Here is a 27,915-nt window from a genome sequence, read left to right as displayed (position 1 = left end):
TGGCTTTAGATCTCTTCACTAGGGAAAAAGGATGAGGCTCCCATGATGAACTTCCATCTCGTTCTGCCTTTGGCCAATTTATTTCACCCCAGACGCAAACTAGCTTTCTGGAGCTCACATTATGCCTCCTCCTCCTCACCTTCAGAGGGCTGTGTGGCCACCTCTCAGCACTCCCCCTGCCAGCCCCACTTTGGGACACAGATAATATCTGGTTTCCTCTGAATGACCTATATTTTTTTTTCCCCTTCTCCTTTCTGTAACTACATGTTCGATAGGTGCCTGCCCTTCATTCTTTTGCATAGCTCGTTACTATGCACTCAGGCAATTTAGTGTCTCCAATAACATCTTTTTATGAAAAGGCATTAATTTATAAAAACCCAAAGTCTTTTCCACAGCCTGTTTTTGCTACTCCATATTACTGCCCCAGGTTTTAAAACCAAATCTCTAAGTTAAAAACCTTACATTTATTTCGCAATCCAATTCTTGTCATTTCCAACCAGGCCTCAGGGGAACAAAACGTTTCCAAATCCTAGTGCGGATATCTTACTCTCTATAAATAACCATCAAATGGGCAAAACAAAACAAGGAGGGGGAGCAGGGAGCATCACCTAAGCTCCTCTGTTGTTTTAACTATACATCTGGATAGAACTGCCACGCTTTAAAGTTTTTGATGCAGATTTAAGTACTCTGCCTTAATGAGCACTGAGATACTCGGGTGACGCCGACAACAAAGCATCGTACCTCCGGTGTCCCACAGAAAATTCAACGACAAAAACTAGTTTTAAACTTGTATGTGCCAAGATGGATACAGCAGGAGTTTATTGACTAGTAATAAACTACTGATTTTTCTGCAAGGCTGGCCGTAATGCCTGGTTTACTACTGCACATTGACTTACAACAAATATTAGTCAAATATAAGATGGCGCTGCACTCCATGATTTTATTTTGAAATAAAGGCCTGACTACATTACCATATAACCTGCTATGCACATGCGTTTCCAGTAACACAAGTTAGGTAACTGTTATAAAATCATAGCCTTGTTCCTGCAAATGCTTACATATATGAATAATTTTAAAATTACAGAAATATTAAGACTGGAAAAGACCTCCTGACACACAGAACCAGATTAACTGCTATGATACAACATCATCTAATCTTTTTCATAAGGTTTATCACATTACATCTTAGGGTTTTGCAGCTATGCTACCCTGGCCAAAAGGCTGCTCTAGAACAGCCCTCCCCAGCAGCTGGGATCTGTGTTCATCTCCAGCCTAACTTTATTCCTGAGCAATTTCTGTTTATTCTTTGTTCTTCTGCCAGTACCGTCCTCTGGCTTAACCATATTTTCTCTTCCCCTTACAATTAACCTTCCTCATGTTCCCCCTCTCTACCCATCTAAACAAGCAGCTGTTCCAGTCTCCTGTCACATGATGGGCTCGCTGTATCCCAACCTCTGCAAACCCTTTCTTGCACCTGATCTAGCCTGTGCTCCTTTTTTTTTTTTTTAAGACATTATCCAGAACAACATTGTTAGCTCCTAATCATTTCACAATTCCAGCACTAAACTCCATCTTCTCTAGCCCCATTAGTACTTTCCCCTGTAGCACCAGATCAGATGCTGTAAGACCAGTCTACAGTAAGACACATCATCCCATTAAGAAAAATGCATATTATAAAGTTAAGAAAACTGGTTATCTTAAAAACAGATAGGTTGACATGGCACAACCCTATTTTGATGGATTTGTGTTGCTTTTTATCACATTTTTCATTTGTGTCCAAGCCTTTAATTAATATTTTTGTGTCAGCATACAGCTGAGGTTGGACCAATAGGTCTGTATTTACTCAGATTATCCCCCACCACCAATAGGGCCATTATGCTTCCTGTTCTCTAAATATATGATAGCACTCCTGATTTGATAGATTAAGACTTGTATCCGATCTGCAACTTCATGAACCGGCTCTTTCACTTTCAGGAATATGTATCACCCTTCCCCAGGCAACCCTGCTCCACAGCCCAGCCTGGTAGCTCTAGGGTCTTCGAAATGTCCAATGTGGTGGCTTCTACCGTAGGTTCATGCTCGTTACCCATCCTGCCCTTGCTCCCATGATTAACTCTACCTTCAACAACAGCAAAAAAGATTTGTTCGATTCTGTGATCGCAAGAAGTGTATCCTCATTAACTACCCTATCACCAACACTAAGCGGCCCCGCATCTTCCCTTCTCTCTAACCGTACTTGGCGAAACTGTCACCCATTTCTTTAGCAACATTTGCAAGGTTTAACTGAGCCTGATTTTTGGCAGTTCTCATTTTATCCCTACTGACTTTAAAGGCACAGCATTCTCCGCTGATAAATTCTTTTTTGTAAATTCTCCTTTTGCACCTAACAGCTTTTATAAGGTGATTATGCCTCCAGTTTGGCTGGAGTTTCATCTTACAAGTTTTTTTCCCCTTTACTTATATCATCAGGAATTTATATCCAAAGTGTTTCTAACAAAAAAACCCAACCCAAACCAACAACAAAACCCAAACCATGCGCTTCTGCAGTCAAGTCTGAGTTTTCAATCCAGTTCACTGACTTCATTAAATATTTTGCTTCATGTATCAAAGCTTGTATCATGATCACCCCATCCAAAGGTGGGGACATGGAGGTTTCTAAACAGCTCATTTTCCTGTAATAGTCATAGCACCAGTAATTCACTCACTGTCTCAACAAACAAGTGATGATGCTACAGTGATGAGATCTTTTGACTCTATTATTGTTAGCAGCAGCATTTGTTCTCCAAGCTGTATCTGAGAAATTAAACTTTCTCATACTAATATTTATCTCTCTAATGGTACTGGGAATATTATCATTTCAGAGCCTCAAGTTTGTATCCGAATTCAATCCTATGAGGGATTACAGCAGACTCACAGTACTCCCTCTGGGACATCTTTTACCATTCTTCCCCACAGCAATTTTGACCAGAAACAGATCCTGCATTATCAGTGTTACTCTTCTTTCTTCTTTACAGTCTACTGCATACAATACAGCCTATCACCTTTTACATCTGCCCTATCTGAAACACACATAATCTTGAATGCATGTTAAAGCCATGATTACTATTCTTGCAGATTGATATTATCCCTATAATATCCAGTTTCATGCTCTGCACCAGTAGCTCTGGTTCCTCTACTTGTTATTTCTGATGCCAGGAGCCTGAAAAAAAAAACCTGATATGTTTGTGCATTTACCGATCACACAGCTCCCAGCTCCCTCAACTAACAGTATCATCCATATAGTTGCCACTGAATTTTATTATTCTTTTTATAACATTGAATTTTATTGTTTTCCATCTCCTACCTACCCATCACTTTGCCTAGAAATACTGTTTTACATGCTACAGTAGCAGCATTTACCTAATTTTCCTCTTTCTGTGTACTAAGCAAGGCACGGAGATTACACGAGTTCTTCCCAACATTGTCAAAACCCAGTATTTTGCTTCACATGCACTGCTCTCTTTGATGTCTGCAGACTGAGGAGCATTTTTGGAAAATGCAAGACCACAACACTGGGCTTTGCTTTGCCTGCTTTCTTCAGACTGCTCATAGCAAGCATGCTAAGTCACAACTACAAGTACAGCTATAAAACGTAAACTAGCCATAGTCTCCCTATGCTTGAAGTGCAGCCATGGTAATTCCAGACATTCTCCATGTACTTTTTTTTTTTTTTTTTTAATTGCTAAAAACTGTGGTACTGTGTGGATGCAGCAATACAGCATGGAGTCTGAGGTATTTCCATGCTGCACAGTCATTACACGACAGTGATCTTTACTACAGAAATTACACCAACAGTTTCATTTTATAAACTGAATTTATAAAATCTTTAGTATAATTCTTTGTTCTCCAGACAAATTAATCCAAGCCTTAGCTAGTTACTCCCACTAAAGAGCTCTTACCTCCGCTGATTCTAACTCTTCGTCGCTAGAAGCCTGGCTGATGCTCTTCCTCTCACCCACCAAAAATGGCATCTTTAACAATTAGCCAATCACTACATCTGCTAAACTGGGTCATCAGGGATCTGATGAGCAGCTTACAATATGTCCCTGCTTTTTAAAGACTGATGTAAATGTAGGAAACATGCCAGCAAGCAAGGATGCATTTTCTGGCTGGGTATGTACTGATTTCCATAGCAGCTAAATAGATCAAGCCGCTCAGGCAGCTCATGTTGGTGTTAGACAAACAGCCCAGGGTACCAAGATTACATCTTTAGAAATGCAAGAGATCCTCATTTTGCACCAAAGCAAGTCTCATGTCCTGAGAACGAAGGTGAGTTTTGCTCACTGCAGGTGAGAATTTATACTGGAAAGTCATCATTCCTCTATAGGGCTACATTTTCTGGGCTGTGTTGCTTGTGTGGTTTGAATAGGTACAACTTTTTTTCAAAAGCTGCATGATTTTTTTCTTCCCAGTTTTAATATAACCAACAACTAGAAAAATTACATATGGTCCAATTGTTATTTTGACCCTGAAATCATTAGAGATTCGAGTGGGGAGGACATAAATGTAGGGAGGGCATGCACTGGAAAGCTCAATATTCCAAAATGGCAAGCAGAAGCAAAGACGATGACAAAATAGGTGACTGGATAAATTGTTTTTCCTCACATTTCAGAAACCTGGCAATTTTACATAGATGTCCTGATCTCAAGAGCAAGAAGATCTGGTGGTGGATCAGCTATGCAGGAGAGCGAATACCTCAGCACCAAGCCAGTGCGTTTTTTGCGAGTGAAACACGTTAAGCATGCAAATGCGGAAGATCAGGAATGAGATGCATTAAGCAGAAATGGAACCAGCAATTCTGGGGGATGTGGAGCAGAAGCAAACAAGAGCGTGTTGGATTCGCGTAATAAGGACATCACATGAAAAAATTTGAATGCGTTGGGAAAGCCATAGGAGCCACTGCTTGCCTGAACCCAGTCTGATTAGTTAGAGCTACTTATTCCTTGAGTTCATTAGCATTAATGTTCCTAAAACACATTAGCACAAATGAAATTATCAAAACCACACTTTGAATCCAAGGAAACTAAAAATCCCTCTGGCAAAAGGCCTAAGAAGCCCAAAGCTAAAAAAAGCAGCAAATACCAGGCTACATGCAGCTGAGAAGGTAGCCCTATCACACTCACTGCTTCTGCCAAGGAAATACCTCAGGCAGACATTGGAACCTCTGTCATTACACATTCCAGTTTTTATGGACAAAATTCATTATTTCAAGAAAATTTGAGAGAGAAATACCAGAGACAATAGTTAATAAAATGGAAGCTCTGAAATAGCTCCTGGTCACATCCTTTCCCCTCAAAGTGCCAGAGATCTTCCTCTTCAATCTTCTGCAACATGTTCTCCATTCACAAAGCAATTTACTTATAAGCCATGGAGTTTGTTTGCATCTGCCTCTACCACTCTAAACACACCCCAACCAAGCTCTGTAGTCCTGAAACTGATCTAAAGTGGCTTAATAGCTAGGCACCGTGCACACTCTGAACCATGGACACAAGATACCTGCATCCTGTTACCGCCCTCAGCTCTTCACTGCATCATCTACACATCGCTATTAAATATTAATGGTTTGTCTAGACTGGAAAACTAGCACAGTTTTAAAACACAATTACAAATACACAGCATAAGAGGACAGGTCAGGATTAAAAATAATTATTTCTTAAGTACCACTTATTTTCAAAGCCTCAACAAACTCTGCTTCAGGGAAGGAGATGGAAAATGGAGGCAGAGCAAGGATACCGCATCAGTCTGGTAAAGCAGCATATTGCAAGACCTTTGTTTGCTGGACAACTGGCTTTATTTTGTTTCGTTGAGCTTTCTTACAGCCAGCCAGCAGAATGGCAGCAATAGCAAACTCCAGAAACCTACAGACCAAAACAGGACCTATGAAATCACAAGCCTGGATCTTCCTCAACCAGAAACCAAGCTCTCTCAGTGCCTGATCTACACAGCCATGGCTGTCAAAAGAAAGACAGACTCTTGGTGAGATTGCAAGGAGTAAATTGATCCTGAAGTTAGATCTGTGTAGGCAGTCTTCCTGAAGCTGGAAGTAAAGATCCTGCCCACACAACTTCAGCTGCCGGACAAGGACCCGGAGTCAATTCAGGCAAAACTCAGATTGCTCAAAGTCCATCTCTGAAATTATCACAAATTAAAAATATAAGGTAGCAATGAACACTCACATGAAGTTTGAAAAAATCCTCTGTCAAAAGACTGTGCTCCCAGAACCAAGATTTTAGGCACGATGCTAGCTAACAAGCTGCCTCCCAGGAAGGCAGCTTTAACACAACAGTAACTCAAAAAATGTATTAGTGATTAAGTTGCAAAATAGATCTGGCAGCAGTCTGGATATACCAGCAGCATATAGAAGACATGAGTTCAACTTTCATTTCTACCCCAACCCATCGCTTTACACGCATTAAAAACAAGGTTTAATTACACTATCTTGAGAAAACTCCAGCACACCTGAGTATAACATGTGACAAGTCCAAAAGGAGCTTCTAAAACCAGACAGGCTCCATCACCTTAGTTATTACCAAGTCATTACAGTATAAAGGGGGAAAAGAAAGTATACATGGATTTTCCAGGAAAAAAAATATCCGTTGTGTTGGGCCTAGGCCTCCTTTCAAGGAGAAGTCTAAGTGCTTGGCACTGTTTCAGGAAGAAAATAAGTGTACTTTTGGGCTAAGCCATTTGGCAAAGAAGGTGATCGTAGCACAGCTTTCGTTTGGGACCACTTGTATATGCACTGATTTTCGTAATAATGTTACATGACCATCAAAATGCTTTTTGCCTGTTACATGAAAAACAAAAAGGTGTCCAGATGCAGACTTTCAACATCCAAGAAGAGAAGTTTTCTCTTGGTAGTTCAGACATTACATGACAGCCACACTGCCTTTCTATATTCCTTTGGGTGCAGAGGAGAAAGGAGACACAGACAAAAAGAACAGAGCAAAAGCAGTTTTCCTTCACTGTAGAGGCTGCTAGATCTACCGCCTCGCTCCAGAAACTCAGAGAAATGCTTTGCCCATTTTGTCTCTCATACTCCCACTTAGTTTTTCACGTAACAAGCGGCAGCAGTTCAATTAGCCAATCCTTAAGGGGACAACATTTATACCTAGACAGTTAACAGGGAGATGCAAAAGAGGAAGACTTGACTCTTCTACGAAATACAGCAGCTTAAACCTGAACATTTCTCCAGATCTATGCTAAGCCTACAAAAATTAAGGTTAATTCCTCAAAGAACTATCTTCCTAAGAATAAATATTATTAAAAGTCACCAGATGGTAGCATGAGAGATACTCTCACCAAGTATTTTTAATTGAATGAATCACAAACCAGGGTTGGACTGCACAGTCTATTTCCCCCTGTAGTGTAAGTATAGTTACACCGTTATCTCAGCCCCAGCAGCGAGTCGCTGTGTGGCAGCCACGGGGCCGTGGGTGACGCCAGGCGCATTCCCAGTCCCTTGCAAACGCTTGCGGGATAAACCACTTTTGCCCAGGGTTTGAGCTAACACGTTTTTACCCCGCCTTTGCCTGGGGTGAAGGGAAGGGAGCACATGATCACCTATCGCACAGCATTGCGGTACGCAGCTGCCTTACTCATCTAGCTGGGCGCAGGCTCCCTAACGAAGACGGTTTGGGTATGGATTTTCCTCCCCACCTCACCGCCCAGCTTATCAAATTGCTTCCCCGTGACAAACTAAAATAGAAAAAGGTACTTGTTCCAAGTTAAAGAGTGTCCACACAATAAATTACGCTAGTATTGACTTAAATTTATCCCTACGTTAGAGCAGTATGGCTTCCCAGCTACAAAAACAGAAAAAGAATTTGGGGGAAAGGTTTTCTCGGGCAGCATTTTGTTCTTTTGACACAGGAGCAAAGGCATTCCCTGCCTAACTTGGTTCAACCAGAATAGCAGAGCAGCTGTCCACACACTGTAACTGTGCAAGAGACAAAACATATCAAAAATATTAAACCAAACTCTTAATTGAATGGAAGTAAAAGAGAAATAATCAGGCAGCACAGTCTACGTGAGATAGCTGGGTCTGAGACCGCATTACTGGCAGGAACTGAGGAATTGGAGAACATCATGCGGGCAGGACCTTTAGCTGCCGCAACAGCAGGTCACCAAATAAATCTCAGGAAATCATTTGGAAACAGTTCCACCATGGCAGTATATGGAATATGACACCTTCAGCATAAATCTGCAAAGACAATTTCATGATGGAAGAATTACATCTGTCCATTAATTTCTGTAGGCCTCAGTTTAAAATCTTGCTCGCCTGCTACACTTCAGATGATGAATCCTGCTTTTTCCCCACTCCCATTTAAAAAAAAAAAAAAAATAATAATCCCAAACTCAGGCAGCTCCAAAGAGATTCAACAGCAAAATACCAGAAGTACTGCAGTTAACAGTTAGGTACATTTGCTGAGTGCACAGAAAGGATCCAGAAATAGCACGCAAAGCTGAGATTTGGCAAGAACGACGCAGTTTACCCTGAAAGAGGAAAGTCAGACACACTAAATGAATGGTGACAAGCAGCAAGTCATGCTTTAATGTGGGGAGTGACCCCAGGGACTACTCTTGTTGGTGCAGAGGTGCTACTTATTACTGTGTCCCTCCTCCGGTAGTTTTAGTGGAGAAGCAGAAGGCTACGGTGCAGAACAGAAGAGGTATGTTGAGGCTATGCCAGCTCTTAGGCAAGAAGTAGTCTTCACATCACTTTTTGCCTCAGACTAAGACAAAAATAGTAAAAGGCAGCAAACCCCTAGATTGTGTTTGGTTGGGGTTTTTCTGAAACAGATCTATTTCCAAGAAAGCAGGAGTGATCAAAATTCTGGAAATCTTTTTCTTCTCACCCAGAGTCCCAAGATGTGGGCACAGAGGTCTGCTATGGGCACATAAGCTAACTGCTACCCACACTTCTCCCCAAGAGCAAAGAGGACAGAATAAAGCTTGACATGGCTCAGTCAAAGCCCTTTCCTGCAGGCTAGCTTCACCCCCCAGCAAGTTCTAAAACAAGCCACATCAGCTGAAATCCCTGGACAACAACCACCATGGGCTTTCTCTGGTTGCACCATCGACACGATCAAGGTACCTGCTCTTTTCAGCAGCTTTCTGTGACCTCTACAAAAAAATTCACACATGTTCATTCACCTCAGTCTGCCACTCTCTGCATCCTCTGTCCCAAAACCAGGAAGCCGTAAAGATGGTTTTCCGGCTCCCATGAAAACCCTTATCTCCGTTTTCTGTCACTATCAAGAAATCTCCACCAAAGACTTGGCTCACGTTCTCTGCACATCTCTCCAGTTACTCTGCAGTGGGGCTACTCTCACCTCATAGTAACAGGACTACCAACGCAAAAATTAACTGCAACTCCTCTGCATTATCGTCTTCGGTATCAGCAGCACTCAAACTTCAGTTTCTATGGCTTTACGGGTCTCTTAGCATGAATTTAAAAGAACCACTTATCTCAGGCTAGAGATTTGTGCATAGGCCAGAGTTAAAAGTAGGGCAATATTTAAGCTGCATCTCAAGCTCACACTGTAATGAAGCAAAAGCTGCAACTTCAAGCTCTGAAGGGGCACAGCAGGCACACCTCCTGTGACTGCTCTGAATTAGATAGCTTCTAAGAAACTTGTGTGAATCTTGAAAGTCTAATACAGCTCAACAGTCCACAACTGAACTGCTTTAGCAGGCAGGTCGAGCTGCAGCATCCTCTTTCACGTATGTTACTGGGTCCTCAGTACGGTGCTGGAAATAAGACCCTTTTCTGCAGCAGAGGAATGCGGTAGATGTGCAAACCCTGCAGGAAGCAAACTTCAGAATGGCAGATTGCCAAAGGCATTTCTGGTCAAAATGAAGAAAAACCGTCACTGCCACCCAACTGCCCCAGATTGTCTGCAGTAGAACAGGAAAATACATAACCACCATCAAGATGAAAACAAAGAAAATAATGGACACACAAAAATAAGCCCACACTTTCTGCACATTCTGTTACTGAGTTACCTTCTTTATAATTACGGGACAGATCTAATAACAGCCCCTAGAAATCCAGCTGTCACATTTTGATAGTTCACTGATTGCCCACAGAGATCTAATTACCTCAGCCAGTCCACACACCTAAAACCCCACATGGGCATGGCCATTCCTCAGCCTTGCCCTGCCAGAGGTCTGGAGAATGGAAGCAAGAGCAACGCTAGGATGATCAGATGGTTTTTGGAGCCACCAAGGTCAAAGTATAGGGACAAGAAGAAGGGAAACAGCTGCTTTAGAGCTAGAGACAACAGAATGCTTAAAAACCTAGAAAAATAATTAAACGAACTAATGAGCCATAGCTGGCAAAGGAAGCACAGGTCAAAGAAGATACAATTCCTCAGTGTGGGGAGAGGTGAAGAAGGAGAGAAGCTCTCCCATGTTGGGACAGAAAGGAACCAAGTTAGCAGCTCCATAGCGGAGCCGTGGCAAGATGAGTAGAGAAAAAGGGACATATCAAGAGAAGAGACGATTTATCCCAGAATTTCAGGGCTGGAGTAAGCAGTAAAAGATGAACAAAAGTGAATGTCTGTGGTGGATCCAAACAGGAGACAGGAGCAGGATGACAATGCCACAGGATTTGTTCTGTTACCGGGTTTGTATGTTTTAAAAAGAAGTGAACAGAAAAACGCTGCCAGCTTAAAATGCTCCAAGCATACAGCCTGCCACTCCTCCTAGGTTATGACACAAATTCCTGCCCTGTAATGAGAAGGGCTTCTTGGGATCCAGCAGCCCTCCGACTCTTCACCCCCAGCTGGGGGGCGGAGGGGGTTCCCATATCAGCGGCTCGGCAGCACGGAGCTCCCCACACTGGCACCGGCCGCCTGCCCAATTCAGACCTGTAATCTCCCTCGACTTTGATTTAATGCAGCAATTACTGGTAATGTGGTTTGAAGGAGATAAATGCCCAGTACAGGGCTGGCTGGCACTGACGCTCATTCCGCTCATGATGCGAGAACGGTTTTAATTAAAATCCCCTTTATGATAAAGGAGCTGCTTGACTGGATGTTTCTGTGCAGCCCTGATACGGAGCCTCCTCCAAAGCGGATTAGAAATCAAAGTTTCCCCCTTCTCGCTACTGGCAACACACAAAAATAGGGAACACAGTCACCATGTCACCCCTCTGCAATTTCCTTAACCCTAGAACTGCTGGGAAAGTGCCCATGTTTGCTTAGAAACAATTGCCACCTCTTGTCATGGCTATAAGTGCTTCCCAGGTTAGGTTTTAAGCATCACGGCTGCTTTAATTAGAATAAACTCATCAAGAGAGCTCATCCTCTGTGATCCAAAACCAGTTTCCCCTCTACCTGGTTTAAAAGGGAATCAGCTTGGCTACTTTTATGGCAGACCCATCCCTACAGTATGCAATTCTGGCGAGCACGAAATCAGACCCACAGTGCTCTAGCAAGATGGTAGGAAGTCAGGATCTGGCTGAAAGGCTGGAAAAGCAGAAGCCTCTGCTAGGTGAGGCAGAGCGGCACAGACAGGGAAGAAGGAAGGAGCAGCACTGCAAGATAAAGGCATAAAATTTGGCAGAGCAGTCAGGATCCCAGCACAGACATGTTCCAGAAATGATCTGTCAGCTCTTGATCGAGTTACAGCAAATGTAGGTGCAATTTTGGGTTGGTTTTCTTCTTTACAGTATAGGAAATACCAGAGATGAATATATTAAGCACAGCTAGTTTCTATTATTGCAAGTGCCAGGAGCAGATTGTCACAGTGAGAAATTGGCCTTGTGCATTACACAGAAAAGGCAGCGCTGGGTTTGGAGGCCTGCAGACAGTGCAATGTGAAGATAAAGAGCCTCAAGTCTGAATGTGCATTATTCCTCCTCTTAAGCCACCGAACACACGTAAACATAAAAGGGCTGACTTAAGCAGCTGAATTTCTGAGTGACCTTCAAAATATATCTGTGGACCACGGGGCTGTCCAAGCCTTTTCCTGGGACCCCCTATCCATTTCAGAGTCTTTGCCTCGTCACCCCAGGAGTACTCCATATTCCCTGAAATTGCCTTCTCCCCCCAAACCCTCAATGCCAGTCAACAGGATTCTGCTCCGAAAAGCCTTTTTCTTTCAAATTTCTTCCTTATTTTAAAGTGGCTCTTATATTCCATGATTCCCTACCCCCTTCAGACAGCACAATATCAAACAACAAATGAAAAAAAAAATCCTGAACAGAACCAGGAGGGATTCGGCACATCAGCGTGACTAGCTGACTCCACAGGAGTCTGCAGCAGCAGACACCAGACCACCAAAGGTTGATGTGGCACTGCTGTAATGATAAAACTAGCCTTCAGAAGCACCTTGCTCCTCAACAGGATGAACAAAGGGTAAAAACACTAGGTCAGAGACGGCAGTGACATGAAGATTTAATGTGGTTTTGCTGGTCCACAAGGGAAAAAAAAAATGAAACCAAAAAAGGCCTGGTATAATTAACAAGATTAAAGGGGGATTTAGGATCAGGACAGAAAAGCAATGGGCCAGATTGATCCTTACAGGATTAAAGCTGGAATCCTACTAAGAGTCCAGTGGTTGAGAGATCAACGCAATGTAATGGGATTAAATCAACATCAGCTTTTGTTTTTACACAACTGAACCCCAGCGCCCATGCTTTTACTGCTTTGGATAAGCCACGGAAAGGGTGACTGGTACCTACAGACAACCAGTATGCAGGTCGGCCAGGCACTTCGCCCTTCAGCCCTCTCACGGCACGAGCAATAGGTACTGCCGCTTTCAGAAACAAAGGACAAAAAAATATGGTTTATAACAAACGGTCCAAACAGCCAAGGAAGTTGAGGATTTACCAAAGTCCAGGTTCTGGCCAGCTCTAAATCAAGTGGTATCAAGTGCGACGGGATCACACCAGGTCTGATGGATGGGAAAGCCAGGAGGGCAGTCCCAGCTGCATTCAGACATGCTGCCGACAGGCAATTGGATTTTGATATTGTCTCTTGCCGGCAAGGAACAAAGGATGCAGTGTACTCTGTGGAACATATCAGCAAACACATTTAAGACAAATTGTCGCATGTCCCCATTGCACAACAATATCCAAGAATTACAAAAGTGAGAAAAGCCTCTTTCAGCATGTATCATTTGCATTACAGCTGGTGCAACACATGCAGGCCAGCTGCACCTCTATTCCCCTGTCCCAAAGTTTCCAAAGCTTGCCGGTAATTTGAGTTGGTAGCAGGGGGTGGGGGAGAGAAAGAGGGAAACAGGACAAGGCACTCGCTTCTTTCTAGACATGCATACTATTTTTAAAGTTTTTATTCCTGTAGGAGAGAAAAATGTGCATGTTTAAATGAGAGGGTATCCATCACCACCCTGCTCGGCTGAAGTGGGAAGGGGTGTTTATTGCACACCTGTTCGCAAGAGCTAAACAGCTGCAGTGGAGAGCAACGCTCCCCATGCAAGAAAAAGCATTAAAGCATCTCGTATTTCCACAGCACTTCTGAGTTCTAAAGGTGCTTAAAAACAACCATTACACATACAATATACACACTCCAGCAAAGTTTTTGCTGCAGAAGAAAAATTTCCCCAACACTAAAATTTAAAAATACAGATACCACCCATTTCTTAAAAGATGCTTCAATCAACAGCCTCACGTATGCTGGAAGTGCTTCTCCTTTTCAGCTGGTTGGACCAAAAAAAGTAATCGTCATTCACTGCTCCTCCTCACTCAAGCAGCAGCCAAAATCTCAGTGTAATAAATTGGAGTGGGGGGGAAATCGCTGAAACTACTGCTGGACCCAACAGGCCTGTGAGCAAAGCTGCTCTGCCGTGTAACTGAGACCGGCCTGATGGAGCTACATACCCCACTTACACTGCCAAATAGGCTTTGCCACCTTCCTGAGAGACGCTTCATCTTTACTCCAAAGGGTTCTCCATCCGCAAGGTACATCACGGATGCAAGCAGACATTACCGTAGTGATTGAGGGTGGGATGAAAAAGGAGGCCGTTACAACAGAAATGAAAAGTTAAAAAACAGCAACAGGCAGATCGCACTGCACATTTTCTATTTTCTAGCCACATAGACACAATTGAATTTCAGCACTTTTCTGCATTTAAACTTTGTTTCTACATTAGATGATTTATAAATTACAGAAGTACAGAGGAGTGTTCCAGTATCATCCTATGCCAGCTCCTTACAGCACAATGAATAATAATCCCTAAGAATATCTAAAAAAAAATTGTAATGTGGTCAAAATATTTTCATTTCATCATTGTCTTAATGTCCAAGATTCAATTAGAGTATTGTGTGGGGGACAGCATGTTTCATTTGAGGCAGGAGAAAAACTATCTGCCTTTGCCCTGGATTCGGCTACAGACCCAAGAACCATCTGGTAAAAAATCAGCCAGAGCATTGTGCAGGCAGTATATTAGTCATAAGACGTAGGACTCAGAGAACAATGAAACCTAAATTTAAGGGACAGATGAGGGAAACTTAATTACTTGTTCAAGCTTCTTCACAGCTTTGGGGAACCTTTAACACTTTCTACAAAAGAATTTAGCACCAGAGGGCACAAAGCACATCCTCGACTGATTTCTTAATTTTCTGCAAGTCCGTTTTCACTTCCAGCACTGAACAATCTGCACTGGTCCATCAGTACAGCCTGCCTCTCCAACGCATGGCCGCAGGATGCGTCGTATCCATACTTGGTATGGTACTCCATACTTGGTACAAAGTACCACCCGGACCTGCGGTACTGTAGATACAGATCCTCCTACAAACTCACAGCTGATAGTGATATGATAACTGTAGTGATAGGACAAGGGGTAATGGCTTTAAATTGAAAGAGAGTAGATTTAGATTAGATATCAAGAAGAAATTCTTCACTATGAGGGTGGTGAGGCACTGAGACACATTGTCCAGAGAAGTTGTGGAGGCCCCATCCCTGGAGGTGTTCAAGGCCAGGCTGGATGGGGCTTTGAGCAACCTGGTCTAGTGGGAGGTGTCCCTGCCCATGGCAGGGGGGTTGGAACTAGATGATCTTTGAAGTCCCTTCCAACCCAAACCATTCTATGAACTCCCTAAAGAAAACATTTTGTCTGCTCCCACAACCTGACTCAAACTCCTGCTGTACCCAGTAGCCCTTGCTGAAGGACAAAGAGATCTCTTCCAGCTAATTGCATAAGCCATCCAATCAATACTTTTGGTTAAGCATGCACACATACACAGTTGATACCCTAGTGACTGTTTAGAGCTGTGGCAAAAAAGCCATCCAAATTCAGATCCACTCAAAGACCTTTCCTATACCATTGCTGTACCCTTGGAGGTTAGGAAAAGGGTAAAGTTCTGGTGCTGCTGGAATTAAGGTTTGCAAAAAAGCACCACGGGAAGTGCAGAAAATACAGATGTTCTGTCTCCAATTGCTATTATCTGCACTCTTCCTAAAGCTCTCATCTGGAAACCAGGAAGGCTGAGGTTTATTCTCTTCTTATTCTCTTATGGTTTATTCTCTTCCTTCCAAGATAAACAGGCTGTTTGGTGAAAAACTAACTTAAACAGGACCCCGTCCCTGTTAGTCTCTCAAGACTTGGACAGGCTTACAGCAAACAGAGTCCCCTGTGCTCATCGCTGTTTGGACAGGCGGGAATAGAGCAGACAGGCAGAAGAGCCGCTGGAGAAATTCACACCGACTCAGTCAGCCTACATCCCTCTAATTCTTTTGTTTAGACTCATCAGGGAAGGAAATTCCTCAATGTGATGGCAATGTGCCGGGCACTGATTTTACCTGTTTTCATATTAATCAAATGTAGCATACAAAATAGATCATCCTGATCCCAAATTTCCCTTCTCTGAAGCCAGTAACTTAATTTGCAATGCCTTCTCTTTTTGAATTGCACTAGGCTGTCTTGTCTCAGTAGTGACCTTGGCATCTTCCAGGATTACAGGCCTGCAGGAACACAGAACTGGAAAAGATCACCTGGATTATCAACTCTAGCTCTCTAACAACACAGGCAGTCACATTATATAGTCTCTTTCATAAACTATTCTTTCTGTTTCCCAAATCTCCAAACACTGTATAAAACCCTAGATGCAAATAGATGCAAGCTGCTTTGTCACACTAACCCCCAGGGGAACGCAATGCAGACATCCCCAAACCAGCTGTGCACGGTGCAGCTCGGGTGTGGAAGCAGTATAACCATGTTCACGAGGTGCTGCACCACAGCTAATAAACCTTATCGAGCAGCAGAACTCATTATCTCAGTTGCAGTGCCGGACAAACATAACTATGTTACTTCTGGATTCAAGCTGCTACATATGCATGCCACAGTATGGCACTGCAGGGACTTGCAGGCTGGGAAATCAGCTTACAGGCTACCAGCTCCGGGATCTTTGCATGAGCTCCATTTTATATTTTTTCCAGGGCTTTCCTGTTCCAGAGCAAGAATCCAAAATCGGTGTTTATATTAACATGAAGTGCCTTTTACCATATTCACAGAAATTCACCCTATCCCTGACCTCTAGCATGCAGTCAGGAAAACCTTGTGGCACCCTCACAGCCGCAGTCTCCCACAGGCTACCATATCTTAACCTCCCTCAGCGCTGACCACTCTGTGTGTGCACCTTTCACGCACAGCAACTGCACGTTCTCTATCCCGTCAGAGCTTCAGTTGATGGCTGACGTGTTCGTTTGCCATTCCTACCAAACAGGTTCCAGCCAAAGGCCTACAGGCACAGCCAGACTTCCCCAGCAATAGCTGCCCCGGGCTTGGCACCGGAACAGAGCAGGGAGGCCGCTTTCTCTGGATAGCCACTTGCTTTGCTGCTATCAATCTCGTGCTTTGAAAGCCACACTGTAATGACCATACTTTTCACTGGCAGTCTTATACCTCTTATGAAAAAAAAACAAACAAATAATAGGAAGACATGGTGTGAGGAAGAGCACGTTGCTAAGACCCAAGTTTGGCAGCGGAGCTGGGTTTCCAATCCCTTGGTGGGAAAGCTGATGAGCTTGGAGCCTAGAGGGAAAAATTATTCCAGTGAATGCAAAGAGAGGCTTTTAAGTGACAAAAAGGCAAGCAAAAGGCAGGTCAGGAAGAAAACCAACAAAAAATATTTCAAAATGAGCTTGGCAAGCTTACTAGCACTATTCTTGCTTGCATTGTAGATAATTAGTAGGTCTAGGTAAGATCCTCACTTTCACAGGGCTCTAGAGAAAGAAATCATTTCTAGTTGCAATAGGCAGCCAGCCTCTCACAAACACTCAGCATGTACTCTGTACACGGCTGCGAGAAATGAGGAAATTATCTATACCCAGTATAATCTGAGATCAGAGCGATGAATCCAATGCTTTCCTACCAGAAGCCTAGCAACAGCATGGACCTCCCCTACCTTGGTCCCTCCTGCCTTTGATAGTTTCAGCTGTCTGAGCACAGGAGAAGGATGGCTGATAAATTGCTTGCTAGGGCTGCTGCCCCTTCCTTTCAGCCTTTCTTGTAACAACAGACCTCCAACAAGGCAACATTCATACATGCAACTCTCAGAACACATCATGCTCTTCAGAAAATACTTGGAATGAAATGACTCTAGATTATATCTTATGACTCACAGTACACACAGATTCATCTGCTCATAAACGAAAAAAAAATAGGTCTTTCTTATCCAGAAAAGGGTTGAATACTTTTCCCACACTCAAACCACTCTGCTCCTGGCTGTCGCCAGCAGAACGCCTGTCCCCGTTTTGTCAGTACACAGCCCCCTCTGAGCAAAGACCCTCTCACATTCATAGCCCAAACTACCCCACGTCCTATCCAGAGAACTGACAACTAGGAGCCCTCTTGAGCAATTCAGAGCCCAGACAGCTGCAGGCTAACGAGGATGAGTGAGAGATGAGACAAAGGTAGATTTAGATGGTCCCCTACAAACAAGATACTTGTCTACAGAAACAGAACTCCTATATGCGCCTGCTATATGTAAGGCAAAGTACCCACCTTGAGTTTCAACACTGACAATCAGATGCATGTACTTCGATGGTTTGCAACTATCATACCGTCTCTGCCTCAGAAAGACTTTATACAACTGCATCCTACACAATAAAAGTGTTAAGATAAATAGTGTCTCTTGATATTTAATGGCACAGCTAGTCTGCCGCCTTCACTTCCCTCACAATGCCAAGCATTAGGTCACCACAACAGATATTTTAAGTTTCCCACTCTCCAGTTCTCCACAGCGCACAATCCCCTGCAGTCTGCAAGGCCCTCATTTAAGAGTATCCTGCAACAAGTTTCACCCGAGGGAATACAGTTCAGCAAGCAGGAATGTCAGTCTGAACTGACGCTACACCACCACTCCATTTCAGAGACAGCATTATAATCAGGGACTGTGATGTTGCAGGTAGCCTGCACTTTTGGGTTCAGGATCCACAACATATTACAGCTGCAGAGGAAGGCACATTCTCCTTTTTATTTTATTATTTGTCAAATATGACAGCATTCAATATTGCACAATCTTTTCAAGGAAGACAATTCTGTAACGTGCACCACTGGCAGGGGGAGAGGGGGGAAGAAATATTATGGTTGCTGTGGGAACCTTAATTCTGGATTTCAGAACTTGCATATTTTAAACCTCAAATTTAACATTGCATTAATGTAGCTTCATGCATTGAATTAAGGAATGACTCAGTACAAATCTCCATGCATCTACTGAAGTCCTGACGTTCCAAGGACAAGACGCACAGAACAGAAAAAACACGGGGAACAAGGAGGGAACAGGGGGGAACCCATAAGCAGGGAAGCAAGAAACCGGTATGGCTGAGGCACAGGAAACCCCCCACCAAACCAGATCTGTTAGTCGGTGCTCCTTGTTCTCACTGCTAAAGGTCATGTAGCCCATCGGGATAAAAAGAGTTTAAAGCAGAAACACAAACAGGCACAGAGGAAAAGGTTCCTGAAAGGACCAAAGAGGGGAAGATTCCCCGAAAGTAATAGGGTAACCTGTACTGAGAAGGGAAAGATCATATCCAGATAGCACAAATTCACTATTTATTTTTAATTATCGTGGCACGATGCCTGAATGATGCCCTTAAAACCCCTTCAGCTATTCAAGCGTTTAACACTTATTTTCCCCACTCCTCTGAAGTTTAACTGCAACGCAAGTGCAGCACCAGTGCTGCCCAAAGTTTAGGGTGCAGGCAGAAGGAGCAGCTCACAGAAGGGTACTGGTCTTCATCCATTGGAAAGCATCCCAAAACTCAACCTCTCTTAAGAATCTGGGACAGTGCTTCACCTTTTGGGCCGAAGCCGGTCTCCACGCAGGCTGACACCTCCGCTTTGTACTACAGTGCTCGCCCGCCCCTCGCCAGCCGGAGGAAGGGAGACAGCCGGGCAACTCTCCTCAGCTCCCACACTCTCCGGCATCCTCCGCACTTCAGCTGGATAAGGAACATCTCCATTGTTTACTGCTTATCTAAAATCAGCAGCAGCATGGCTGAATTACTTCTCCTCTCACCCCACCCATAAACGAAGCACAAATCTCAGCTGAGCCACGAGGCCTGCCCCAGCCTTTCTTCGCTAAAAACCGGCAACCCCAACTTGGGGTCCCGCATGCCAGGCTGCGGCAGAGGGGGAAGAGCGGAGAAGGTGGACGTGCCTGCCAGCAGGGCCTGCTGGATGAAACCAGGCAAGTGTGCATACCCCAGCGCAGAGTCAAGTTACCCTGCAACAAAGATAGTAATGTGTATGTGCAAAGGAGGGAAGTCAAATCCTTCAGCCCGGGTTCCAAGGCTCGCTTTGTTGCTAAAATAAACCAGTGTTTGTTCCTGGGATTGATGGGGAGCCGGACTCTAAAAGCAGCAGCAGTGAGAGCCCCCACCTTCAGAGTTATGAACAGATTTAAAAAAAAAAAAAATAAAAAACAAAAAGCCACAAAAAACAAACAAACAAACAAAAACTTGGGAACTGATTACTTTTCATCTTGTGTATCTAGGTAAGGAACCCAAGGGCAAACTGCTGATCTCAAGGGTGCCCAGGAGAAGACAAAACTACACGTAGATGACTAAATGAGCAGCCTAACAGCTGACTGCTCCAGAGGAAATTCCAGTCTTTGCTCAAAGGCTGAAAATATATATGCTTTTATATGTGCTTTTACTTTGCTTTACTTTGCTTCCTGGATCTATATAACACTTTACATGTTTTTCCTGACATTATTTTCCATACTCCGCCAGAAACTCAAGTAACAGTGCCACTTCTGGAAAAACAACCTTGCATCCAACTTTTGTTGAAACAGCTTCTCCCTCTACCCACCCCCCCGTCCCCAAGCCCCACATTCCAAAACTATCTATTCTCTCCCTGCTCCTTCAGTGACTACAGATCCCTTTCAGCAGCACTCCTTCACTACCTGGGATGTCTCTCAGTAACACCAAAATCCTATAAAGCAGAGGGACATGGGAGCAGTCCTATTATGCATGAAATAAATATATATATATATATATATATTTATTTCATCTATATATACATACAGGTCTCTCAGATGGCAGACAGTAAGCAGCATTATACCAAAAATTTTGTCTCCAAGGCACCTGCCCAAAACTGTTCTCTCCTGAGGAACTTCCAACCGCAGGAAAAGCCTGCTTGATACCCAGTTAACAGTACTCGCTCTAAATATTACTTTTTACAAGGGAAAACTACAGCCCACTGTGTGTGGAGGCTGCAGAGAGCTAAGCCCAACGGCAAAGGCCGCTCACGTTAGTGCAGAGTCCTTCAGCTTTCCATTCCTTATATGTGCAAAGTGTGCAAGCCCTCACACACGCTTCTCTACTCACCCAGAGGTACATCATGTTAGCCTGGGTCCTTCAAACCCAGCAGTGAGATGATCCAGCAACGCAAGAGGCACTTCAGTAAGATTGTCGAGACCGAGGTTGGTTGAGGGTTTGGTTTTTGTGTTTTTTTTTAAAGAGAAAAAAAAAAAAATCCGAACGGCTCAGTTTGAGGCTTAGAAAGCGTCTCGCCTCCTCCACCCCCCTCCTCCAGCTCTGGCTGCTCTGCGCTCTTCTCTCGCACTTAATCTCTCCCTGGGAGTTCCCAGCCCCGTGTGTCTGTACTGGCGTGCACAGCACACACTCTGCATTCGCCTCCAGGGAATTTCTCTCTGTCATTCTGCTTCTAAAAACACAATCTCGGCCTCACAAGATTCTTGCAAGAGGCAGGGATGGGTGGGGTTAGTAATAAATGCAGCCCGGCTCCCAGTGCCGGAGCATGCTTACTTCAGAAGAGGGATCTTTAGACATGAATGAGGCAGAGCGTTGTCCTCCAAGGTCACTGGGGGTGAGGACCCATTCCCCCCCATCCCACTAATTGCTTCTCCAAGAATCATCTGCAGATTCAGGAGCCATGCACAGTGCTATGGGCAGGTTCTGCACGTCTTCATCTACCCCATTAGTCAACACCCAAAATTCAGTCACAATTCCGTAGCTGTACTTAATCATTAACCACTGACAGGCGCGGAGGAGCACAACTACAGGGATCCTGAAGCTAAGGAGAAAATCTGTGGTGTGCCAGCCACGCTGGAGCTCCTGCAGGAGAAACAACCACCACTGCTGTGAGCTGGGGAAAAGAAGCGACTCACAGATAAAGGGGTTAATCTGTTTTCACAGGTGGCTCTGCAAGAGTATTTTACAGACTCGCATATTGCTAAAGGGAAAGCAGCAGCTGGCTCCAGTTCCTTCGAGCGTATCGGGTTCCCACTTGCCCAGAGGCAGCTTCCCCCCAAGTCTGGCTGGGGCAAGCGCCCTATCACAGCCTTGTGCTCCCACCCCGCTCTCCGATTTCAGGTCTGCAAAGCTCTGCCGGTGGGACGACAGCCCCAGCAAAGGCGCACTGAGCAGAAGACACTCTCGCCCCAGCTACCTCGACAAGCTCCAGCAAGCCCTTCCCAGCACCAGCGAATCCTCGTCCCATCCCCCATGCCCGATGCTACAGGACAAGTGTCACCTCTCATCTCATTAATCAGTTAAACCGCTCTTCCAAACTAGGAAAACGGGTTTCTCGCCCCCTTCCCACCTCAAAATGAAGAATCGACTTCCCTCGCTGGGCTCCAAATGCTAAGTTAAAATTGGCCTCTTCCCAAACGGGGGAAAAAAAAGAAAAAAATAAAAATAATAAAAAAATCGTATTTTCATCGAGGCAGTGGTCTCCTTGGAAATGAGTTTTGAAGAAATATTTTTATCTCAGCCAAAGACATAGAAATGGTGCTCTTTCACGTATCACCTCTACTCCCTTTACTTATAGATTACTTAAACGCAATCCAGCAGGCTCGGAGCAAAGCAAGCAGCCATGTGGCCTGCTGCGCTCCACCCACAAGTCAAGCCCTGTCTACGAGGGGCAACCAACTGATGTGCCTCCCCTTGCAGCCAGCGCAGAGATCCCAGGCGTACTCCATGCTCCCCAGGCTCCCCTCGCCTTCAGCAAGGTGCAAATACACCCGGGGCAGGCTTTTCCCAGTTACAGATGCAAACACACAGGATGCTGATGGGCTCTAAGGAAATGCACGACTGTCATTGCACCTCACATAAAAACCTGGAGAAATGGCTTTATCATCATGACCAGGATACCGCAGCCACGGGGATGTGCTCGTTAGAGACAGGAAGGATGCCGTTTGGCTTTCCAGCCAGGAAAACCCAAGCCCTGCTGCTCAGGGGAAGGAACAGGAGCTCCATTTCAGGACACTCAGATATCACAGGGTTGTTCAACTTCAGCATCTCTCAGGCCTCCCATCTGCTCTCACCTTTTGGCACAACGGGTCAGGTCGAGAGAGTGGAAAGTAATGTTCCTAAAAATCACTTACTGTACCAAAGCCTATGTATCACAGTCTCCAAAGAGCGAAGCATATGATCCATAAACTGTTCTCAAATGCTCCTCGACGAGCAAAAAGGTGGCAATGCTGACATTTGCATCACAGTTAGACACTTCAGCTAACGTTTCAGCAGCAGGGTCATGCCAGCAGTAACTACTAGTTCAGCCAGCCCGTAGACTCAGGCAGATGCTTCTGCACCAAGTAACCTTGATGGCATTTTTAAGGTTTTCTTTTGACCCAGAATCCCAATCCAAAAATGATAGTAAGAACATTTTACTGAAAGCTGAGATTCCTTACGCACTGAGGAGAAAGTGAGAAGACATGGGGGCCAGGTGAGCAAACTCAAATAAATCCTATTCCGTACGTATTTCCATAAAAGACTTGAAAACTATGAGTGTTAAAACTAAGCTGAAGAGTGACCAACAAGCTCCCTAATAAATTTAAAAAAAAAAAAAGGAAAAAGATTCTCCCCCTTCCTCCCCAGGCTCTCTCATCCTTTAGACCACTCTGCTGAGGGAGAGAAAAGAAAAACTTTCAGAATAAGGCTGTTCTTTAATTTCAACAACTGGGAGTCGTTACAGATCATCCCAGCAACTCCACAGCTGGACAGGTCACATTCAACCTCCAAAGAGAAACAAGACCCATGAACCCTCCTTGAAATTCATCTGCCACAGTTGCCACTAAGCCACTGCCTCTCCAAGGAAAGTACACAGGAAGACTACTGAGAGCAGAGGACTTCTGGTGATGAAATACCCTCGTCCTGGAGCTCTTTTTAATGAGCCACAAGAGCAGGTTTCTCAATGCTCCATATTCTCAAGCAGTGAGAGGAGCACCCGACCAGTGAGGAAGTGATGCTGCGGGATGCCTCTAGAGGCACTGCTGCTCTGATTCAACAGAGCTGCTGCTGCCCAGAGGTTCAAACCAACACCAAGAATATGAAGTGCGCGCCCAAAACTACCCACAGTTGCAGACAGTACTGGTGGCAGTGGGGCAACCATGTTAGCCTCAGATCACAAGCAAGAAAAATTATGTTGGAAGAAAAAGAACCAGATGAGCTATTAGGCCTTCTTTAAGCTTTTATTCAGATTATATAGATTTTCAACTACATTAGCTGGTATGTAGAAGATATCAATAGAAGATGTTATTTTTTTCTGGAAAATTTATCCTAAGAAAACACAAAATATTCTGTAAGTAGCAAGAGGAAAACAGTATGTTAATGAGTCTAATTCCAGAAAAACAAAGGCAGACATGACTAAGACAGGCTTCTGAAACAGGTAGCTAGAATCACCTGCAAATGCTTTGTCTTAATCCTAACAACAGTGCTTTACAGGATATGTGTCAGGGAACTTGGAAGGCTGCTGTGTGTGGAAATACACACAATCTCTGAGGGATCTTTCCTGTCTCAAAAAGGATTAAAAGCAGAAAGGGAAAGATTTTAAAATTAATATATACCAGGCTAAGAGAAAAACGTTCAGAGAGCTATAGCCTACTGAAATATTGGTGCCTCTTCTCTGATGCTAGGCTGTTGTGTAAATCAAAGAGAAAGGGGAAGAAAGCAGTCTACAGAGATATTAATGCTTGTTAGAGAGGTAAGGAAGGTGTTAGCAAGCAACAAAAGGAGAAAGAGAAAAAAGGGAGCATGTGACCACCTATTTAATAATCAAGGTATTTGGCAAAATAAGAGGCACTGGTTAAACAGAAAAAAAAAAAAATCTACCTGCTTCTGTACCAGTATCAAAAGCCTTAATTACATATAAGAAGAATTGTGGCTGCTCAGTTATGTGCATAAATTCAACCCAAAAATACTGCCGGGTATATAAGTTTCAAATAAGCCAAATGCTAAAAAATAATTTAGAAAAAGTTCTAACCTATTTAGGAAAGATCTGAATGGGCAAAGGGGGAGTAGGTATGGCACGGTTTCAGACTGACGTTATCTGTTTCTAGCTGATTGTGTCTCAGAGGCATATGATTTCAAATGCTCACGGATTAACATTCTAGCAGATAAAGCTCAAGACAGGGTATGAGCTGGTGTGTCTGCTACACACTACTGAAATTACATTAGATAGCACACAGGATGAGTAGCTAGCTAAGCACCTCTTCACAACGGAGGAAAAAACGCATCTGATCACCAGGAATTTCAAACGGAGCAACACTTGCAGGAGGCGTTGAGGGGCTAATGCCAAAGAACACCCTCAAAATTTCTAAATTACAGAAAACAATTTCTTAGTTCAAGAAGTGTTACATTGAAAACGAGCAATTCCATATTAGATTCCATCTTGACAGAAAAGAGCAATCAATTGTAAAAATAGAAATTAGTAGTAGCTTAGGTAAAAACGGTTGTGACAATCACATTGGATATATGGAAGGAAAAGAGAGACCAAGCCAGTGTATCTACGTACATACTCAGCACTTGAGTGGGACCAGAGGTACATTGGCATGTTTTTCCTGGACAGACAGATTACTAATTGGGCTTCCCTGTAACATCCCCACATCTGAACACTTGTATATATTCTAGCAAGTGAAAAAAATAAAAGCTGAGAGACAGAAATAGAAAGGAAATTAGAAAGGGGGATGAGGGAGAAATTACAAGGGAGCCCTAAGAACAGGAGGTGAAATCCACAGCCACAGCTGGAAGACAATAATGAGTTCTTCAAAGCTTCTGAAGAATAGCAACCCCAGCAATCATGTTGACCTGCTACTATGGGGGAAAAGGCAGAAACATCCCCAATACTGAAGAAAAGAGCCAAAGCATTCAATACGTATTTCTGTTCTATATTTGGAGAAAAGTCAGCTGTTACAGTCTGTGATAACGAAATGCTTCCCATTCCAGCAGTAACTAAGGAAGATGTTCCAACAGCTACTGAACAAACAGAACACTGTCATCTTCATATCTAGCTCGCGCTTACAAACAGAAGGGATGTAACGAGATAACGAGCGGGTTTTTAAACCAAACTACAGCTGTGAACATACTCAGGTGTGGACACTCAGAAAGGCCTGCAGCCTGCATCGAACTGCACAACCTGCATTTGCAGCTCTAATAAGCCCTAACTACAGTACTAACATTAAACCTGATGTAACGCCAAAAGTACAACTGTGATGCAATGACATCTCCAAATGCAGGTGTTGTTGTAGCCCATGTTATTAAAGCCCTCTGCTGTTAGCTAAGCTCGGTCAAAAGATTATACCTCTGTCAACATCAGAAGACTACATCAGGAAAGCAGTGCTACCAGTGAAGCCACCAATACACAATTTTCACAGCATCTGAATTTTCCTAGAAGTATCCAGGTTGGAACTCTTCCACGAATGAGAGCTAAAATAATATTTCAATGCTGAGCAAAGTGAAAAGTGAAGTGGGGTCTGATAACGGGAGGTTTGCAGAACAAAGATGCAAGGGGAAGGCCTCAGGTAGGGGAGCGCAAATTAAATTGTGCACCCAAACACGTCTGGGAGAACGTTCAGATACATGAATGAAAAATACACCTCAAAAATATCCACTACTGATGTTTAATATGGCTTCCTGGCAACTTCTCCTGTAAAACAAAACCATAAAACAAGTTTTTTTGAAAACAGACTGAACTCTAAAATAAGATTAAATTCTTTCACAGCTAATAACTGCTCTTGAATCTACTTGTTCCTCTTAACTGTGCAGTTTTCCTTAGCTGAAAAGTGGGAGGGGAGGTACTCTGAGGTTGGGGCAGGTTGAGGAGGGAAATTTCATTTCAAACCAAAGGACAGTTGCTCTCACAGCCAAGGGCCAGACCGAGCTTTCACGTTTTACGCAGAAGCTGGATTCTGACTGAAGATGAACTCGATCATTGTCCCACCATGATAAACACTTCAAGGACCATCGACAAAAGGTCTGACTGGAGATGGGAAGGGAGACATGCTCTGTGGTGCTCAGAGGGAAATTTCTCTGACTCAGTGGCTGCTTTCCACGGCTTATCTGACTCCAGCAGAACGTCCCAGCCAGAGAACAGGGGAATCAGACTCCCGCTAGTTGTGGGGTTTGGGTATGCCTTGTGTCTTGGTTTTTTATTTGGTTTGGTTGGTTGTTTTGTTTTGTTTGTTGTTCTTGTTTTTTTAAAGAAGATTAGAGATGGGGCTGGGAGCTATCTGGGGAGAGGCACAGAAGGCAGCCCTGGGCACACATGCAGTTCCTATGGAGATAAGAGGATCTTCTTTGAGGTTGGTTTACTCCTTTGGGTGCTGCTGGAGACTACTCTGGTGGCAGAGTACTGCTCATTTGCGAAGACTCCCCCTCCACTCAGGATCCTGGCATTATCTCTGATTATCAGAATTTCTGAACCACAAGGCAGATTTCCTCTCAACATCCAAAATGACTCCAGGAAGCCTCTTTCTGCATTATCCTGTTTGTGAAAGGAAGCAAGAAGAATACAAAGTGCATACAATAAATGGCACAGAAAAATACCACAATCCCTTTCAGATGTTTTGCCAAGCAAATAAGCCAAACATTGGCATATTACAAGAAAAAAAAAAAAAAAAAGGCATTTTGTTATAGAGCAACCCATTTCATTACTGGAAAACTGGATTCTCTCTTCTCTCTCCTGCAGGTATGGTTCAGCTACACAGCAAGAGGCTTCTGAAAAGAGATTACTTATTTAAAAGCAAACTATCAAGGGCTACTTTATCTTCCACAAAAAACAGAAAGCCTGAAACAATAAAACACCTTGACATGCAAGCAAAACCAACAGTTTTCAGGGACTGTCCTGCTACTGACTTCACACAGTAATTAAATCTTTAAATAAACCTCAGAAGATCTCAGTTCACAGGCTTATCATTCAAGTATGTAGGAGAGAGGAAAAAAAAAAAAGGAAAAAAAGAAAAGGGAACGGGTACCAAGAAAAGCTCTTTAGACTTTGTTTGGGATTTTCCTCTCCTCACAAGTATGCTCAAGAGCACTATGTTGGATGGCACTGTCAATCCTTCAAGAGAACTGCAATAAGCTCAGTAACTAGAAAAGGTACATTGCTGAAAATGTGTTCCCAGACAAAAATACACTTTTAAATTAAAACCAAGAACACCCA

The 27,915-nt window shown here is 43.7% G+C and overlaps 1 protein-coding gene across 20 annotated transcripts in view; it reads right to left on the bottom strand.

The window, feature by feature from the left end:
- The window catches only part of RBFOX2 (RNA binding fox-1 homolog 2), a 169,633-nt gene that overhangs the window by 89,272 nt on the left and 52,446 nt on the right, over positions 1-27,915 (bottom strand). The window contains exon 1 of one of the 20 annotated variants that reach the window (XM_074580197.1): positions 20,841-21,153. The exons of the other annotated variants lie outside the window; for them this stretch is intronic. Within the exon in view, the coding sequence (XP_074436298.1) occupies positions 20,841-20,855 (15 nt within the window). The 5' untranslated portion in view covers positions 20,856-21,153. Of the gene's footprint in view, positions 1-20,840; positions 21,154-27,915 lie in introns of those variants that run through there. 20 annotated transcript variants of the gene reach the window in all.

Source organism: Larus michahellis, chromosome 1 (genome assembly GCF_964199755.1).
Source record: "Larus michahellis chromosome 1, bLarMic1.1, whole genome shotgun sequence".
Classification (NCBI taxonomy): Eukaryota; Metazoa; Chordata; class Aves; order Charadriiformes; family Laridae; genus Larus; species Larus michahellis.
The sequence above is the reverse complement of the archived record's forward strand: the minus strand, read 5'-3'. Positions and strand labels throughout refer to the sequence as shown.